This window comes from Sciurus vulgaris (assembly GCF_902686455.1).
Source record: "Sciurus vulgaris genome assembly, chromosome: 8".
Taxonomy (NCBI): domain Eukaryota; kingdom Metazoa; phylum Chordata; class Mammalia; order Rodentia; family Sciuridae; genus Sciurus; species Sciurus vulgaris.
The window spans coordinates 111,027,511-111,046,303 of NC_136468.1; the positions used below are offsets into that span (position 1 = coordinate 111,027,511).

At 41.4% G+C, this 18,793-nt stretch overlaps 1 protein-coding gene across 10 annotated transcripts in view; it reads right to left on the reverse strand.

Annotated features, from left to right (window-relative positions):
• The window catches only part of COBL (cordon-bleu WH2 repeat protein), a 264,580-nt gene extending 245,821 nt beyond the window's left edge, over nucleotides 1-18,759 (reverse strand). For 7 of the 10 annotated variants that reach the window (XM_079150326.1, XM_079150322.1, XM_079150325.1 and 4 more), the window contains exon 1: nucleotides 18,470-18,649. In XM_079150326.1, the coding sequence (XP_079006452.1) occupies nucleotides 18,470-18,510 (41 nt within the window). In that variant the 5' untranslated portion in view covers nucleotides 18,511-18,649. Of the gene's footprint in view, nucleotides 1-18,004; nucleotides 18,369-18,469 lie in introns of those variants that run through there. The other 3 variants (XM_079150327.1, XM_079150317.1, XM_079150320.1) reach the window with 3 other exon arrangements.
• Nucleotides 18,760-18,793: the final 34 nt, after the last annotated feature.

Sequence of the window (18,793 nt, forward strand, 5' to 3'; positions counted from 1 at the left end):
CCAAGGGTTCACATTCTTTATAACTCTCATGTGCCCCTTGCATTCTGCTAGTGAGGGAGTTATCATGTGCAAGAACTGCCAACACTAGAGCACTCGGGTTCACAGGTGTCCATACTTCTCCACACCTTTTACTCTCCTTTTTGATCAAGAAGGAAAAAAAAAAAAAGCCCATCATGGAATAAGCTTCCAAGGGTCTATTTACATGAGCTAATCTTGGTATGATATTCACAGCTACAGCCTGGCTGTGATGTGGGTCTGGGAGGGGTGTTATATTTAAGAACTGCTTCAGCAAAACCATTTTCTGAGAATGCCTTTCATAAAAATAAACTGGACTTATCTGAACCCCACCCAACAAGTAGAATTCATTGCTCCTCCTTCTTTGGATGTTCCTGAAGCACTCTGTACACATTTCTGTAACAGTCCTTGTCCTAATAACTTGTTAGAGATCCATCCTCCCTTCTGCATCACAGACTTAGGGTAGGAACATCCAAGATACAATACACACATAAATACTAAATGATGTTAAGTTTTTTTTTTTTTTTTTTTAGAAAAATCATGTCCCAATTAGATCAATACATTTTAAAATGGTCCTACATCAGTAAAAATGAATCATTTAATTTTTAAGACTCCATAATATTTAGTATGAGAGGATATATGACAAAAATTTAACATAGAGACAATCACACATGTATCATTTTAAATTTATAGTTTGTCTTAAGAAGGAAGATGATTATTTTTTTTTTTAAATTAGTGTGGCTTTATGTTTTTTTTAACCAAAGGATTATTTTACACAAGTTATATATCTCATATCTTTTTTAAAGAATTATTTGTGAAAGATTTTTTTCTTCAGAAAAATATTCTGCAGAAACACAACTAAATAAATGTCCCTTAAAGTATTTTACAAAATAGTTTTTATTTCATGATAGATACCTGTAAAGGTTTTAAAACCACTTTGATGCTGATTGCTCATTGCAAGGTGTTAAGTATAGCAAGGAGCTAGCTTGAAATCTGGGCTTGACTATACTTTCCCCAAGTAAGTGCACGAGCATGTGAAGTGCATTAAAATATACATTTCTTTTAAAAAAAAAAAGAGAACAAATTTTCATTAATTATTAACAATTTTACACTTTTTTTTCCATGAAGCACAGAGATATTTTCCAAACTGACTCCTTCAGGATACTTCAGAATCTTATGCTCATCTCCTCTTGGTTCAAGCTAGAATGACTGGGATTTTATGCTTTACAAGAAAAAAATACCTGACTATGATTTCTTTACTCTCTTACCATCTTCCTTCTTTTTTGCTTTTCTTTTCTTCCTTGGTTTTCCCTGACCTAAAGGACAGGCCATCTGAATATTTCCCCTTTATCTCTGAAGTAGTACAGCACACAATCAATACTGACAGACTTTCACAGCATCTGAACACAAATAATAGAATCAGTTGCACAATGCAATATAAACTTCCATTTTTAGTGCCAAATTTGAGGAACAGCACCATGAACTTTACAGTCATTAACTTTTAAAAAAAATTTGTTCGAATTAGTTATACATGGTGGTAGAATGCATTTTGACACACTGTACACAAATGAGCAGAATTTTTCATTCCTCTGGCTATACATGGTGCAGAGTCACACCAATAGTGTAGTCATAAATGTATACGGGGGTAATAATGTCTGTCTCATTCCATCATCTTCCTACCCCCACACCCTCTGTCCAATCCAAAGTTCCTCCATTCTTCCATACCCCCACCCCCATTATGGATCACCATCTGCTTATCAGAGAAAACATCTAGCCTTTGGTTTTTTGGGTTTGACTTATTTTGCTTAATAAGATCTCCTCCAGCTCCATCCATTTACCTGTAAATACCATAATTTCATTCTTATTTAAGGCTGATTAATATTCCTTTGAGTATATACACCACATTTTCCTTATTCATTCATCTCTTGAAGGGCATCTAGGTTGGTTCCATAGTTCAGCTATTGTGAACTGAACTGCTATAAACACTGATGTGTCTGCATCACTGTAATATGCTGATTTTGAGTCCTCTGGGTATAAACCAAGGAGTAGAATAGCTGGTTCAAATGGTAGTTCCATTCCAAGTTTTCTGAGGAATCTCCATACTGCTTTCTGTAGTGGTTGCACCAATATGCAATACCAACAGCAATGAAAAACATACATTTCTTGAAGAGGACATTTTTGTAACAGAATGAAATTATGCCCCATATAGTTTTGTTTTGTTTTGTCTTTTGTTTGGTACCAGGGATTGAACTGAGAGGCAGTTAACCACTGAGTCACATCCCTAGCCCTTTTTATTTTTATTTTGAGACAGGGTCTTGCTAAGACTTTGAATTTGCAATCCTCCTGCCTCAGCCTCCCAAGCTGAGCTGCTGGGATTATAGGCATGCATCACCACATCTAGCTTAGTATTTTGGTTTTTGTTTTGTTGTTTTGTTTTGTTTTATTTTTAAGACCAGCCTGGTCTTCCTGAGAGCTGCACCAAGATGTTAATGGGCATTTCAGGAACTGATGGGAGGATGAAACGCTAACAGATAAATAAATCGATCATATTTAGCGAGGAATGAGTATCTGAATCACCTAACAACTCTTGGGCACACTTAGTTGTGTTCCAACCCATGCTGGCTTCATGAGGATCAGGGAGGAGCCTAGGTGTGTCTTTACTCAAAAGCTGCTCTGTAACTTTGAAACACAGCTCTGGTTAAAAACCACCAGACGGGAACGGAGCTCCCATATTCATTTAGGTAGACTCAGCACCCAGGCTGAATGATCGTAACATTCTTAGTCTAGACAGGGCAATTTGTTGAGGGGAAATGGACATTATTGGGATTATACCAGGATAAGAGATGTAGATGGGACTGTCCTAAAACTGAGACATCTGGTCATTTTTAAGCACCTGAGGTTTGTGTGTGTCTGTGTGTCTGTGTGTGTGTGTGTGTGTGTGTGTGTGTGTGTGCGCATGCATGTGTGTGTGCGTGCACGCGCAAATGAATGTTTTATTTTTTGTTTGGGGGAGGGTTAAATTTTTTAAATGGCAGGGAAATTTCTCATCATTTTAAGAATATATAAAAACAACAGTTCGTACTTGTAGAAAGAAAATTTCCACATGCAGCCTTCATTATGTAAAACAGTCAACCTTTAGAAAAGTTTGTACCAGTGCCACCACTAGTGGAATTTGGATATCAAAACCTCCTTTTCAGAGGTCCCTCCAAGCATGTTGTTCATGAGTTTTCAGTTCAACCAACTTGCTTTGGAAAAGGCAGTCAAGCTGATTGCCCTGTGGAAGTTCCAAAATAAGGCCACACATGTCTTCTACTAATCTCTTCAAAAGTTGGGGCCTAATTTTCCTCCCCTGAGTGAGGACTAGACTTAGTGTCTTACTTTTGCAGGTAGAACATGAGGCCAGTGAATGCATGACTTCTAAGGCTAGGTCATGAAAGGCTTCACAGTTTAGCTTCCTCCTTCCATTCCTCCAGTCACCTGCACTTACAGGAGTTGGCTGCCACGTTGTGAGGACACTCAAGCAGACATACAAAGAGTTCCACATGGCAAGGAATGAGGCATCCTACCAAAAGTTAGCAAAAACTGAGCCAGCTTCCAGTTACTTCACATGAATCTAAGCAACAGCTGCAACCTCATGAAAAACCTGAGTCAGAACTATCCAGTAAAACTATTCCTCCAATAAGTTGGTAAGATTTAGGGAGATTTTCTACACAGGAATAGATAACTAGTATTTACAGTCTTCAACCCTATCACCTTTGTGATAAGGCATGCTTTTATGAGGTCACCTGCTAATCAGGCTACTCCTGCAGCTTGTTGCCCATGTAGGGGCATGCACAGGCAAGGAAGGTATTCTTGTCCCAACAGCTCTGATCACTTAGAGAAATGGGCTCAGCCCACACAGGATCAGCCCTGGGAACCAGCACCAATGCAGAAGACATGAGAAGGGCAGACCACATCATTGCTCTTTTTTCTTTTTTTTTTTTTCCAGTGCTGGAAATCATATCAGGGCCTCACGCATGATAGGAAGCACTCTACCTCAGCTACATCCTGAGCCTCACTTCATCACTCTAAATCAGTGCATGAGTCATTCTTCATCTGGAAAATGGAGGGGGAAATGCCTGCCTGCAGGTTCATGAACTTGTCATGAAATTCAGACAAAAATTCAGCTCTGAGGACTCTGCAAGCTGTAAAACATTACATAAATATAACTTGACAGTAAATAGATCCTAACACTGCACGTAGCACATTCTTAGCCTACTTCAGCAGGTGACAGTAATAAATAGGACACATTCTGTGAAGAAAAGCAAGATACCACACTGCCCAAAAGGATGAGAAAGTCTGAAGTGGCCTTACTGGAGCAAAACACAGAGGACACAGAGGCCCAAGGGTCCATGCCATTTCTCCTAGCATGTAATTCCTTTCTCCTATCTCAACTTTCCTCTCCCACCCCTATATCAGGATACTCTTCTCCCATTCCCTTCTTCAAAATCATTGTTCATAAAGTGGTGGCACAAAATCATTGTTCATAAAGTCAGGAAGTGTCATCTGAACAGCAACCCTAAGCAATAAATGGTGTGGAGCAGAAAAACTAAAGACTGGTGTTAATGGTGAGCAACTAGCAACGTTCCTCTATGCCCTGGGGCCAGACAGCATACTTTCCCAAAGACAGCCAACACAACCTTCCATGGTCTGCATGCACATGCACACACATATGCACAGTCTTCATGAAGCTGAACATTTTTATTTTTTATTTTTTTGTGTGGAACTGGGTATTGAACCCAGGGGTATTATACCACTGAGCTGTATTCTTGACCCTTTTTTTAAATTTTGAGACAGTGTCTCTCACTAATTTACCCAGTCTTACCTGGAACTTGCAATTGTCCTGCCTCAGCCTCCCAAGTCACTGGGATTACAGTTGTGCATCACTACCTCCAGATGGGTTTGGGCATTCTTAAGACGCTAAGGAATGCAGTGGGGCTGCTGGGAAATGTCACATGCAGCCACGCCCTACTTCCTGGCTGCCTGGAAGGTGTGGAATTTGCTGTTAAGAAAGTATTATGTTTCAAAGAACTTGTGCAAATCCTCTGCTTCAATATCGCTGAGGAACAGAAAAGACAAACTGACAGAGACTACAGTAATTCAGATTTTACTTATCTTCTCCTGTCTGCTTTTCTTTCTTCTTAAAATCACAAGTTTCAAAATGACTGCAGGATTAATAATCTCCAGTATATTAGCACAGGTGCCAGGGAAACTGACCCATGGCCTGTCTGGAACCTGCTGAAGAATATGCATGGCTTTGGGCCCAGGGTGCCTGGCAGTTCAGGCCAGAGGACAGATCCTATTAACAATAGAAATGGTGCCCAGGGAAGGGTATCATGCTGCTTCCGGGTCACAGGTGTGGGCTTTTATCCTCCTTCCAGTGACATGTCTACACCAGCATTCCAGCAAACAATAAGGGAATGAATGTCTTCAAATTCTTCCCTCCACTCCACCCCAGCTCAGTCTGGGGTTGTTGTTCTTTACTAGACTTTTTAAAAAAAATTTTTTTTCCCATTTTTGTTAGTTGTAGATGAACACAATGCCTTTATTTTATTTGTATATTAGTTTATTTTTATGTGGTGCTAAGGATCAAACCCAGTGCATTACAATATGCCAGGCAGGTGCTCCACCACTGAGCTGCAACCCCAGCCCCTGATCCCACTCTTTATCCTAGTCATACTCTCTCCAGCACGGCTGTGGAACTGCCAAGCTACCCGGGCACCTGGGACTCACCAAGCAGAGCTTCAGGACATCAGCCATGCTGCCCCTTTCTTCCCATTTGTGATGCAGGTGGTAAGGTCAAGCTCTTGTCCCCGAGGCTGGGTCATTGCCATCTCAGCTGTCCCAGATGGTCTTCACCCTCTTTTCCCTCCTCTCCCTCTTCCCAGCCTCTGACATCAATGAAATATTTTAAGGACAGCTTTTGTCTACCAGTGTAGTGCTCTCCCTACGCTAGGAGATTCTTATGAAATAACCAGAGTGCCGGCCTGGCTAGCAAAAGTCAACAATCTAGCCTCATCCCCAGCATCAGTTTGGAGAGGTCACATAAAGCAATGACACCATCATTGCCAGAAGTTAAGTCTGATAAGAATTTCTACTCTAAGGTATATTGTCTTTTAGTTCATTTTCTGCCTCTGTAACTGAATACCATGGAGTGGGAAATTTACAAAGAACAGAGGATTATTTAGCTCATAATTCTAAAACCTGGAAGTTCAAGAGTAGAGCACCCCTATCTGCTTGGCATCTGGTGAGAGCCTTGTGCTATATCCTAACATGGCAGAAGGCATCACATGGAGAGACAGACAAGGGTCAAGCTAGAGTCTCTCTTTCTCTTCTTATAATCCTACAAATTCTGACTGGGGACCCTACCCCATAACCTCATCAAATGCTAATTACCTCCCCAAATCTCAACCTCCAAACACTATCAAAATATGATTTGGGGGATTAAGTTTTCAACACATGAAATTTGTGGGAACATGTTCAAACCACAGCCACATTCTGATGCTAAAGTACAAGACCATTCTCTGTTTTCCTAAAGAGTCATAACTCTGGTGATAATCTACAAACTACAGGAACTTAACCTGAGTTCCTTTCACACCTTGAAAATGAGGCACCATTACTATTTTAGAAGACATTATACAGGACACAAAGCATGGTTATCAATGCATGTTTAAAACATCTTCACATTCTGCCAAACAACTGGGGGAATCACTTTTTGGCATATGTGAAATCATTAGTTCAATATTCCCAGTGCAATGCCAAACCTGTGATAAAGACACATCACTGATAGGATTGCAGTCTCAGGAATAAGCCCTTTTTTTCCCCCATCACTGCAACAAAAACCTGTATTTCTTAAATCTGAAGGTTATAAAGTATAACATAAACTAAAAATTTCCCAAGCATCATTACAAAGGTAATACTATAGACCACAATTTCAGGTTGATGCTTTTATATTCACATGCAGAACACAGAGATATGTAAAAATGCTTTCTATCCTTTTATAAAATATGAAAACATAAAACACAGTTGAACATGGAAGGGAAAGTCCATTATTCAAAAGCAGCCATCAAGGCGCTCTGCCCGTCTGACTATAAAGTACTGCTGGTGGTGATGGGAGGCAACACCACCCCTGACCCTCCTGGACAGGAGACACAGAAACAGAGGCAAGGCAGCTTCTTCTTCACTCCTGCTCTTAGATGTTACATGTGACAAACACGGACATACATTTTAGTCAGCTTTTCTGCTGCTGGGACTAGAAGACCTGACAAGGGTAATTTTAGAGACAGAAAAGTTTATTTGAGGGCTCATGGTTTCAGAGGTCTCAGTCTGTAGATAGCTGGCGCCATTCCTCAGGGCTCAAAGTGAGGCAGAACATCATGGAGGAAGAGGATGGCAAAGGGAAGAAGTTCACATAAAGATCAGAAAGAAGAGGGAGACTCCACTCCCAGACACAAAATTTATACCCCAAAGACACATCCCAGTGATCCACCTCCTCCAGCCACATCCTACCCACCTTCAGTTACCACCCAGTTAATCCCATCAGGGGATTAATGCACTGATTGGGTTAAGGCTCTCATAACCCAATCATTTCACCTCTAAACCTTCTTGTATTGTCTCACACATTGTCTTTTGGGGGGACACCTCACCTCAAACCATAACACATGCCTTTCAAAATTTAGCTTATCTACTGATCTAAATAAAAGTGGAATATACAAAGGTCCTCTGGTCTGTTTGGCCTTGCTTACACTTTTCCCAGTGGATTTACAGATTTCCTCAGTATTTTGTAGATTATCCAGACAGTCGTTTTTTAGAAATTATATACACCAGCACATGTGTAGAATAAGTAAAAACATGTCATCACACCAATGAATGTTTAGTGTTATAAAACCATTGCCTCCATCTAAGTAAAAATGTTATGCAAACATGTGGCCTCTCCACCCCATGAGTTTATCCTTAAAACCAGCCCATTTTAAAAACAAGCCAGTCATTACTTACCATTAAACTCCTTGGTTAAAGTCTCATTCTTGACATAACAACACTGCATAAGTTTGAATGCAGAAAATGAAAAAAATCAACATTAAGAAAACATTTCAAATATGTAATTTTCCTCTGGGGTTGCCATGGCTCATCTAACAAGCAATGTTTTCCACAGTCCAACAGCTTAAATAAAGAGTCGAAGGTATATTCTTCCACCTTTGCCTAAGTCACCTACCACTATCAATTGTAACAATTATAACTGAGGCTTCTGCACATTAAGTCACACATCATACAGAGGGATACACTATTTTTATGAAGGTGATTAAAACCAATTTTTTAAAATAAATTAGTAGTTTGAGGGATATGCATGAACCCTGGGAGACTCAAGAACATGCATAGGAGGTCAAGAGTGGGTGCTCAATACATTGAACTTTAACAAGGAAGGCAATGATTTCTTTATTCCAAATGTCTAAATGCAAGATGTAATACTGCTATTGTTTGGATCAAGAATGTCCTCCAAAGGTCCATGTGTTAAAGGTTTGGTCCTAAGCTTGGTGGTACCAGGAGGTGGTATAACCTTAAAGAGGTAGAACCTAGTGGGAGGAAGTTAGGTCATTGGGGGCTTGCCCTTGAATGGGATATTGGGACCCCATCCCTTCCTCTCTCCTAGTTTCCCAGCTGTCATGAGACAAACAACTTTCTCTGTCATGCATTCCCCACCGTGATGTGCTGCCACAGCCCAAAGGCCCTGGGGTCAAACAACAATGGACTGAAACTCCTGAAACTGTGAGCCAAAATAAACCTTTTATCCTTATAGGTTGATGGTCTCAGGTATTTTGTCACAGTTAACAGAAAGCTCTAATACAAATAAAGACCAATGGACCCAAGGAGCATAAGCAACACCAGGTGCAATAACCCAAGCACCTCTTCCTCCCTCTTCTGCTCAGCAAGTGTCCCCTAAGACATCAACCTTTGGAAGCCCTGCAAGTGCCAAGCATGCCCCTGTCAACAGAACCCACTCATCTGCAGGGAAGAGGCAATGAAAGAATCATCCAGCTCATTAGTGAGACACAGCTTAGTTCAAGGGCTGCCTCAAGCTACCCATACACACACAAAAAAACCACAATTAGCATTTGTGAGTTTGAGTTCTGCAAAGCTTCTACTTTGAAGGGAGATCATTTATTGGGAAAAGTAGATCTCTGCGCTTTCATTACATGTATCAGCACAAAACAAAGTGAGCTGAGTCACCTCTACTACAAAAGGGGAGGCTTTTCAATGTTTATTAATTCATAAGCCAGGATCAAGGCAGAAACTCCTGCTGGAGGGAGCAGGAAAGTCTGGGTTCAGCTACTGCTGAGTACGATCCTCTCCTACCAAACACCATATATTTCTTTAAAAAAAAAAAAAAATACCATTGAAGAGCCTCAGGAGTTCCACACCCTAGAAATGTAATAGTACTGTTATGATCAAACATACAAAGACAGAAGCTCCTGTATGAGGAAGAAGTCACTTGCAAGTGACTGTTTCTTTAGCAAAATGCTGTGAGACACTCAACCAGTTTAGAAATTAAGCAGAGAGATAAATCCATCGGCCCCTCTGCAGGAAGTCAGAATAGAGGCTCTAGCAAAGGGGACTTTGGGAACTGAGTTCTGTGTTCTAGTTGGTGTGGCAGAATGGCCAAGGGATGAGGAACTGGACACTGGACTCCAGACTGATGAGTCACATGACAATCTAGACTACAAATGGAGAGGACAGTTACTGTCCTGCTGACTTCAGAGGGCTCCTACAGGAGGGTCAAACCTCCTGTAGGACTCTGTGGACTTGCAGTTTTACCAAACTTGCAGTTTGGGACTCTGTGGCTTGCAGTTTTACCAAGAGCTAGAAGTTAGCTTTAACCTCATGCCAACCCACCACATACACACACATGTGCATACACAAAGGGGTTTTCTCATCTAGTTCCTTAACTATAGTTCGCCATTTAAGTATTTAATCATTTGAGATATTCATACATAAGCATGAAAAGCATGTGGCAAACATCCCCGTCAGCAAGAATGTAACATCACCACAAATGACTACAGCACGGAAATGAGGAGAGTCCTCATGAGGAACACTCTCAATTCCTCCATCCAGAAACACTTACAACCAGAAGACCTATCATGCCAGAAATGTAAAACAGTAAGTAAAAATAAATTGACAAATAACAAGGTGATATTCTGAAGAAATATCTTTTTGATGTGGTCTAATTTCCAAAGTAGCTTTCATTACTTTTCAAAATGTTGTGAAATTCACACACCAATGTCATTCAGAATATTTTCTTTGACTATGGATCATTCCATTAAAAGCAATTGAATATATCTGAGAAGTGGTAAAGAATAGCAATTTAGGGGACTGTAATAGCCTGAGAAATACTCAGACTTCAGTACCCCAATTAACACTTTTTAAATCAAATTCAGTGAGTAGGCAAGAGTCAAAGGGTATCAAAAATTCATTTTTCATGAGTGGAGTTATTAAAACACTGGTAACCATTATGACATAATAAGTGGTTTAGGCCCTGAGGAGGAGGTACAAAGTTCCACTTCTACCCAAAACCAATTCTGCATGATAATTACAGGCAATGAGATGGCTGGGCAGACAGATGGGGAGTCTTAGCAAGAACCTACTCTCTGAGGCAAATGTCTACATCTGGCTACAGTCAATTCATCTCTTTCCAATCTAATGGTTTGTTTATTGAATATGAGTGGATTTTTCTCTTAACTAGTGGAGTTATAACCAACAAAACTATATTCAGAAGCTAAAAAATTAGCTATCTGAACAAAAGTGTACACTTCTGCTCAATTTTCACTCCCACCCAAGACTATTTTTAAATATAACTCCCAAACCATTAAGTTTGGAAAAACACTGTCAGAATTGATTTGGGACTCTGTGGCTTGCAGTTTTACCAAGAGCTAGAAGTTAGCTTTAACCTCATGCCAACCCACCACATACACACACGTGTGCATACACAAAGGGGTTTTCTCATCTAGTTCCTTAACTATAGTTCGCCATTTAAGTATTTAATCATTTGAGATATTCATACATAAGTATAAAGTCCTCTTCCAGTTCTCTCATGCTTAGGGTCTCAGAGAACAGTAAGATGATGAGCTATACAGATGCTCCCCATCATTTTAAGTCAGGCCTCTGTCCTACCTGTCTATCTTCTCCAGCCAGCAGGAAGGCAGGAGACTGACTTTCCCAGGCACAACTACCCTACGGGCTGGAGCTTAAGGATCCCCTTCCCCATCTGTTCAGGCTTCAACCCACTATGAAAAACAAATAGAAGTGACATTGACAAGAAAACAGAGATGTCATGAAAAACACATTAGCACTCTGATATAAAACAGACAGAAAGCCCTGGTTATCAGCAGTCTTAAGGATTACAGTCTAGATTTCATTTTCTCCCTGTGGATAGATGGGGACTGACTGCTGTATACATCAGGACTTCACTGGTCACAGAACAGAGTGAAGGGTCTGTACCCTCTGCATGCTCAGAACTGTCATGGAGATGCAGTCGAAAATGCCAGACCAAACATATCTGTATTAGGTCAACCCATGGCCACACCATTTTCTGCGAGTTACACTCAGTAAACAAAGGACACATTTTTCAGCAGAGGCTGGAAACTGGCAAAGACATACCTTTCCAAGATACCTGGGGTCTTTTCAGAATCCTGGTGGGAGGAAGAGGAGCCACATACTCACCATAACCACCTGTCCTACCACCTAAAGTGTGAGCTCCTCCTGACCCTCATGAGATTATGTTGGCAGAGGGCTTTGTTCTCCTGCCTCCAAGTCTCTCTTTTAATGACCAGGTGATAATGGCTGAGTGAAGGGATCAGGAGCTAAGGAATATGTGCAATTTGTGCCTTGAAGGCAAGGGCAGGTGCCCCTTCTGCCTCCTTCTCCTCAGGCAGGGCTGGAGCAGATGAAGGCCATTCACCAGCAATGGCAAAGAAACAGTAGAAGGAGGCAGCAACTGGACAGTAGCACGTGCCCATAACCCCAGGTACTCAAGAGTCTGAGACAGGAGGATCTCAAGTTTAAGGCCAGCCTGGGAAATTTGGTGAGACCCTATCTCAAAATAAAAAATGAAAAGAACCAGGATGTAGGTCAGTGGTAGAGTGCTCCTAGGTTCACTCCTCTGCACTACAAAAATAAATAAATTAATTAATTAAGTAAACTAAATAAAATAACAAAATGGTTCCCCAACTTTCTATGTGGACATTTAAAACTAAGAGAAAAGGACATTTTCTCCTCTTGAAGCCACCATCATTTTATGTTCCTCAAAATAAGGCACTAACACCTCTCAAATCTGCAAAGAACAAGGTTGCATTGCTGGCAAGCCAAGTTAGAGCACATCCGTTAGAAATATTTTCATGCCAACTGATCTGTCTGTTCTCATATAGTCTGGCAAAAATAAGATTAAGCAGCAATTTAAGAAAAAGTCAATTTTCTGAAAGAAGGATTTAGCATATTCTGGGAATACTTAGAATCATGTGATTTTAGAGCTTAAGTGAATCCCAAGATTATTTTATCTGACTCCCTCTCTCATCAAATAAGAAATAGCTCATTTATGGATTGTTTGTGTCCTGTGCCATTCTCAGAAGACACAGAGTAGGATATCTGCCTCTGGGGAGCTCAGAAAGCAATGGGTAGGAGATGAGCAAATGGAAAATCATGACCCCAGCTGAGGGATTCTGACAGGCAAAGGCTTGGGGCCATGAGAGACAGGTGTCAGAGAGCTAATCCTTCGGCAGTCCTGGAAGGCCTCAGAAGGAAGCCCCCAGTGCAGCCTTGAAGAGTGACAGGAACCATTCTGGGAAAAGAGTAAAGCTCCTCCCAGCCCACCCCCAGGGCAAGGTGAGAGAAAGTTTGAGACAGTGAGAAGAATTCTGGAAGGGAAGCTGAGATGGCCAAGGGAGAATAAGAAAACCAGCGGTGAGAACCTCGCCATCCACGATGGAGTCACTGTTCACATACAGCGATTTAAATCTAAATTAATTAAAAGTTAATAAGGTGAAAAGGTCAGTTCCTCAGTTGCACTAGTCACATTTCAAGTGCTCGGTATCACCCATATTGGGCAGCACTGATAGAGAATATCCATTCTGGCGGAAAGTGTTATTAGAGGGCTCTGGGCTGGGCAAACCTGCAGGAGCCATACTATGAGATGTCTGCAGGCCACACTACGAAGGGTAAATTTAATTTTGCATGACTGGCACCAGGGCCTAAATCTCATTCCTGACCCAATGTTCTTTCCACTCACCCTTCCTGTCTCCTTTGATAGGAGAAAGTCAAATAGGATTAACAAACAAGCAGAAGGCATTCTGAATCAGGGAAAGTTACCCTGCCTGGCCCAGAAAAGCAATGATCCCCTTGCCTGCACTACTTGTGGGTGTAAGCCTGTCCATGTATCCAGGGAGAGCAGATGCCCTTGCTGCCCTCTGTCTGAAGGAACAAACGGGAACATCCCAAAGGCAATGACTCCTCACCTGTGATCTCAGGCAGTGAAGACTAGCCTGCCGTGAGAAGAATGGGGAGAAAGAGGAGCCAGGACTCCTGATCTAGCTGGCTCCTTCTTGGAGAGATTTGTGTCATTTTTTAAGGGATAAGAACTTCAATGATTTTTCTAAATCCATTGGAGTCACTTACAAAGGTCCAACTTGGTTGGGTGGAAGTCGGAATTGGATATACAAAAGTACTTGTGATCTGAGAATTTGTCTAATCCAATGTGCCTAAGTAAAATATATTTTGACAGTTCATTTTAAAAGTGTGTTTGTTTGTTTGTTTGTTTTAATACAAATATTTTTGGCTGAAGCATTTACTCTAATTGGGCCTGGCCTCTGGGAGACATGGTCCTGGTTGGCAGCAGCTCACAGCTTGATGAGGACAACTAGATGCAGATGTTAAAATCCTTAAGGTCTCAGGGTATTTCCCAGCTTTTCCTCAGCCACCTCTCTGCTCAAAAGCATGGGGAAGTTCCCTGAGACATGCGGTAGGAACTGCATATATTATTGAAGTCTCATTGTCATTTGTCACTCTAGCATCCACAGCAAACTCAAAGCTAGAATAATGAACATCAGGTCTTGAAAGCAATTACATTAGTTTTGTAAAAAGCAACTGAAACCATATAAAGCAGGCATGATAAAAATTGTTTAATACTACTTCAGAAAGACAGGTAAAAAATAAAGAATTATGGAAACAGGAAGGGGAAATGGTCTAAGACAATGCTACTCATCAATTTAGGTGCTGAAAACCAGTGAAAGGCCCTTAACAATTCAGAAACACTTGTGTGTGATAAGGTAGAAATGAGACAACAAAGGAATGGAATGAAGAAGGAGTGAGAACTAAAATTTACAATTTACTTAAATACATGAAAATCATGTTTCTTTACATTTTAAGTAAAGAAAAAATACAACAATGAAAATTAGTAAAAGTTTTTCATGGGTCATGAAATATCAAATCTATGTTCTGCTATAGAACAAGGCAACTGAAACTCATCACTAAAATTAACTGGCACATAAAATCCACAGAAGCCATGATTAATGTAGATGGGAAAAGACGAAGGACTGTAGGGAAACACCATATAAAAAATAACTCTGTTAAATGTTTTTACTTATTTCAAGCCTAAATGAAAACCAAACTTACTGTATTTCGAATTTGCACATCCTCTATCTAAACACTACTTTGATATCAAATATTTCTGCTCATTTTTTAAAACTTTTGACCAACTGCAAAATCAAATTGAATCATAAATTTAACAACAAAGTACCAAAGGTCTTAGAAACTTAAACTAGTTATTATAGTGTATAGCTATATCCTATAATCATTGCTTTCTTAATAACTGGAAATACACTTGGGTGCACAGAGTTATGACTTCATCTACCAGATCCCAAATTAAAGGGGCCACTGAATTCAGGCCTCCATGTAGGCGGGGACCATCACCCCTTCTGGGTCACAGTGTCACCCAATAATAATCTGTTCTGCCTATGCAAGGGAGAAGGTCATAAGAGAAAAACTGGAGGGGCAGCAGACAGGAATCCCAGGGGCAGGAAAGACTCCACATTTTACCAATATCTTTCTATCAAATTTTAATTGTAGTTCAGCTCCATCATTCTGACACAATCTCTGAGAGATAATAAAAATGCCCTATGATTATTCAATATCATGACAGGAAATAGGCAAATACTCGTTAATAAAAATTATGACTACAAAAGAATAAAATGCCTAGCCTACTCTCCATTTTACATGGAGAAATCCCTAATCCTTAATGATGACAGTTTTAAATGAATTGCCAAAATAACTAGTTCAGAAGTAACATCTTCTAAAAATAAAGCTCAAATTAAGTGGTTTTATGTAACAGATAATTATTATACATGCTCTCACTAAAAAAAATGTAAACACATTCATTAACATTTTAGTCAAAAGCAAAAGGGTCCAGAAACCTAAACTTATGATAGTGTATAATTTGCTAATATTTAATATCTATAGGCTTAGAAGATTTGATACAAAATGTGATTGTGGCTGGCCCCTGTTATTTATTATAAAGAACAGGGCTTCTCCATTTGATATTATATTGGCTGTTGACAGTAGTAAGAATAGCTTGTTACCCACTTCAATTAATTTTTTTCAAATTACTTCTTCTAATAACTTAATTAAATAATAAATTTATAGAGAAATGAATAACAGCTATATCTGTGAGGCCTATTGATTTTTACATAAGAAAACTGTCAGAACACAGCCTTTGATCAAATGCACTACTGTTTTGACATTTCATGTCATTAGAGACTCCTCTACTCCACAAAAAATGTGTGCTTCCTCCACGGGGAATAAACGAACCAAACAAATAACCATCACCCTGCCAAATCCCAAATCTTCTGTTCCTTATCCATACATGGTCCAATGTAAAATTTAGCCTGAGTTTCACAACAGGTGACTACTGGGATGGATCCCATAAATATTCAAACAGGTAAAATAAAAGTAAACAGAATATGGAATTAAATATCTTTTAAAACATCACCAAAAGGCAGTTTTCCTTTATGTTCTAGAATACTCTGTCAATTACCCTTCAAATTGTTCCAAACTGAGCATTAAAATTCCACAAACAATAGTTGTTAGTTACCGGTTAGAATCTGCGGCCTCCTTCCTAAAAGAACATTTTCCCAGACAGTTGCTAGTCATAGTCATTTAATTAAATTACTAATAAAAAATATAATTTCAGTCCAAGTAAACTTTGTAACTATATTAATAATTACTAAGATACAAAATCAGTAAGTTTACATTCACCAAGCCACCTGCCCCTCCAGTAATCCTCAAAAAGGGCTCCACAGGCCGAATTTTAAAATATGCCTTCTCCTGAATTCACTGTGCCCATTCCAGCCCAACTCTACACAGCCCAAGAATGACACAGAGTTTCAGTCAACAAAAAGGACAGTAACAAATTCATCACATCAGTTGTTTGCGGCCATGTAGGAAAATAGCTTACAAGAAGTTTGATTTTATAACCAACCTTTGGAGTGTCAGATAGAAAATGTTCCCCTCGAGCACACTGCAAACACTGTCTTATTCTGAACGTACCAGGAGAAAAGGAGATGGTAATTTCAGCAACATATCAACAGAATCTTACTGCTGTAGATTATGTACTAAAACCAGAAATTCCACAGCTCTTTCTCTCCTTTATAAGGAGGCAATACACCTAAATAATAAAAATATTCAAAAGCCTAATGTCACTTCTTTCCTCAGATTCTAACACAAGTTACCTTATTATTAAACTTTTAATTCTTTCCTGAAAAATATAAATTCTTAATTTTTCTTTGTGTCTCACATGTGAAGGCTAATCTGTGCTCTGCAATTTTGTGATGGCACACCTCAGTTTACCTCTTGCTACATAACAGAAGATTAGAAAAAAAATGGTTTCACTTCTACAATCAGGCTCCTTTAAAGGTTTTTACTGGATAGTCTTTGGACACAGTTTTGGTGACCTCTTAAACGTTCTCTTCTTCATATTTATTTATGAGGTGATAGTGATAAAATAATTTAGTCTCCTTAAACACATGTAATAGTCTTCAGAAAGTCACAGGCTTAAAAGTAATTGTTTCACGTTTCCCACTGTTATTTTGGGATACCTATTTCCATGGAAAAGGATTTTCCATATTTATTTTTTTTTGGGGGGGGGTTGGTTTGTTCAAAGAAAATTACATAACCACAAGTAAGTGCATGAAAAAATAATAATTAAAAAAAACATTCCTCAGCTTCAAGATTATTTGAAGTACTGGCCTAGCAAACTTTTTGCTGGCGTTAAAGGGAGAATTAATAATAAATAACCAGTTTTTAAACCTTTTACACACTTGGGCAACACACCGCCTATGGGCATTGGGCAGTGTGAGTCAGTGGGGCAAAAGAAAAGAGATTTGTTGTCCCCAAAGCTGCTTCCTACAATCCAGTTGCTACAGTGGAAAGTGGGCCCATTCGGTGAGCAGGTGCAGGGCCCACCCCAACCACTCATTCCATTTGCAAGACTCATAACACATTTGCTCCAGGCAAGAGAGGGAGGTCGAAGGTCTGAGGCCCACAATGAAATCCACCGAGTGCGCAAGGGCTTCGCGAACACTGCGGTGCAGCAGAAGGCGCCCTGGTTGGCCCAGGCATGGTTCAACCTGTTTCAAGATCCCACTAAAGGGTAAAATTGTTTGTCCCGTATTAGGCAAGTTACTCTTTCTGTAAGTAGAACACTGAAAGTGATATATAATCCCTACGCGCAAGGTATGAGGATGGCAAACCTATACACAGAAAGGTTTAGGCAGAAGTGCAATCTCAAAGACAGGGATGCAGGGGTTTGAGGCCCGTACGGATCTCACCCCTGAGCCCCGGTCACTGTCAAGGGAAACCGGAGAATAAAGGCCCGGGAGGGGCAACAGTTGTCAGGAACACCTTCAGACAGCACCTTCTGCACACACCTGCCGAGATCGCCCGACCAAGAGGGCCTTCGAAGTCGCGGAACCCTCCCCTTCATGTGGCAGGGAACAGCGGGCTGGGCTACTTCGGCTGATGAGTGTTGACTTTAAGTGGAACACCGCAAGAGGCAAGCCAGTGACATAGCTGGTGCCGGAGACCGGGTGTACCCCTGCCTCCCCCTCAGCCTGCTGCGCGAACACTCGGAACTAGGTGGGGGCTCTGCCAGAAAGGGCTCTCTACACAAACCCAGCCCGCGGGGAAAGTGCGCTCGGGCCTCTGCCTGACGCGTTACCTGAGCAACAACCCCGGCGCCCCAAGCACACAACACTCCCACCGCTAGCACCCGCAGGCGTGGGCCCGTGGGCCGAGGAGCGGCGCCCCTGCCCGGAGCGCGCAGCCCGGGCGCAGCGCCCCGGCCGTGCGAACCCCCACTCCAGCCCGCAAGCCCGCTTACCCGGTAGGGGGCTTGGCCACCAAGGCGCCCGACGCGTCCATGGTACCCGCGGGCCAGCGGGCCGCGGTGCTCGGTGCTCGGCCAGGCGGAGTCAGGCGCTGGCTGCGGCCGCCGCCGCCGCCGCCCTCATTCACTTTTTCCGCGCTGACCCATCGTCCTCCCACGCGGGGCCGGCGGAGGACAGCGGCCGAGCAGAGAGGACGGAAGGGGCTGGGACGGTCCCGGGCGGGCGGGGGCGCCGAGAGCGCGGGGAGGGGCTGGCGGCGGCGTGGGGCGGGGGCGCGGCGCACCTTGCTCCCCGCGCCCCCGCCCAAGCCGGCTCCG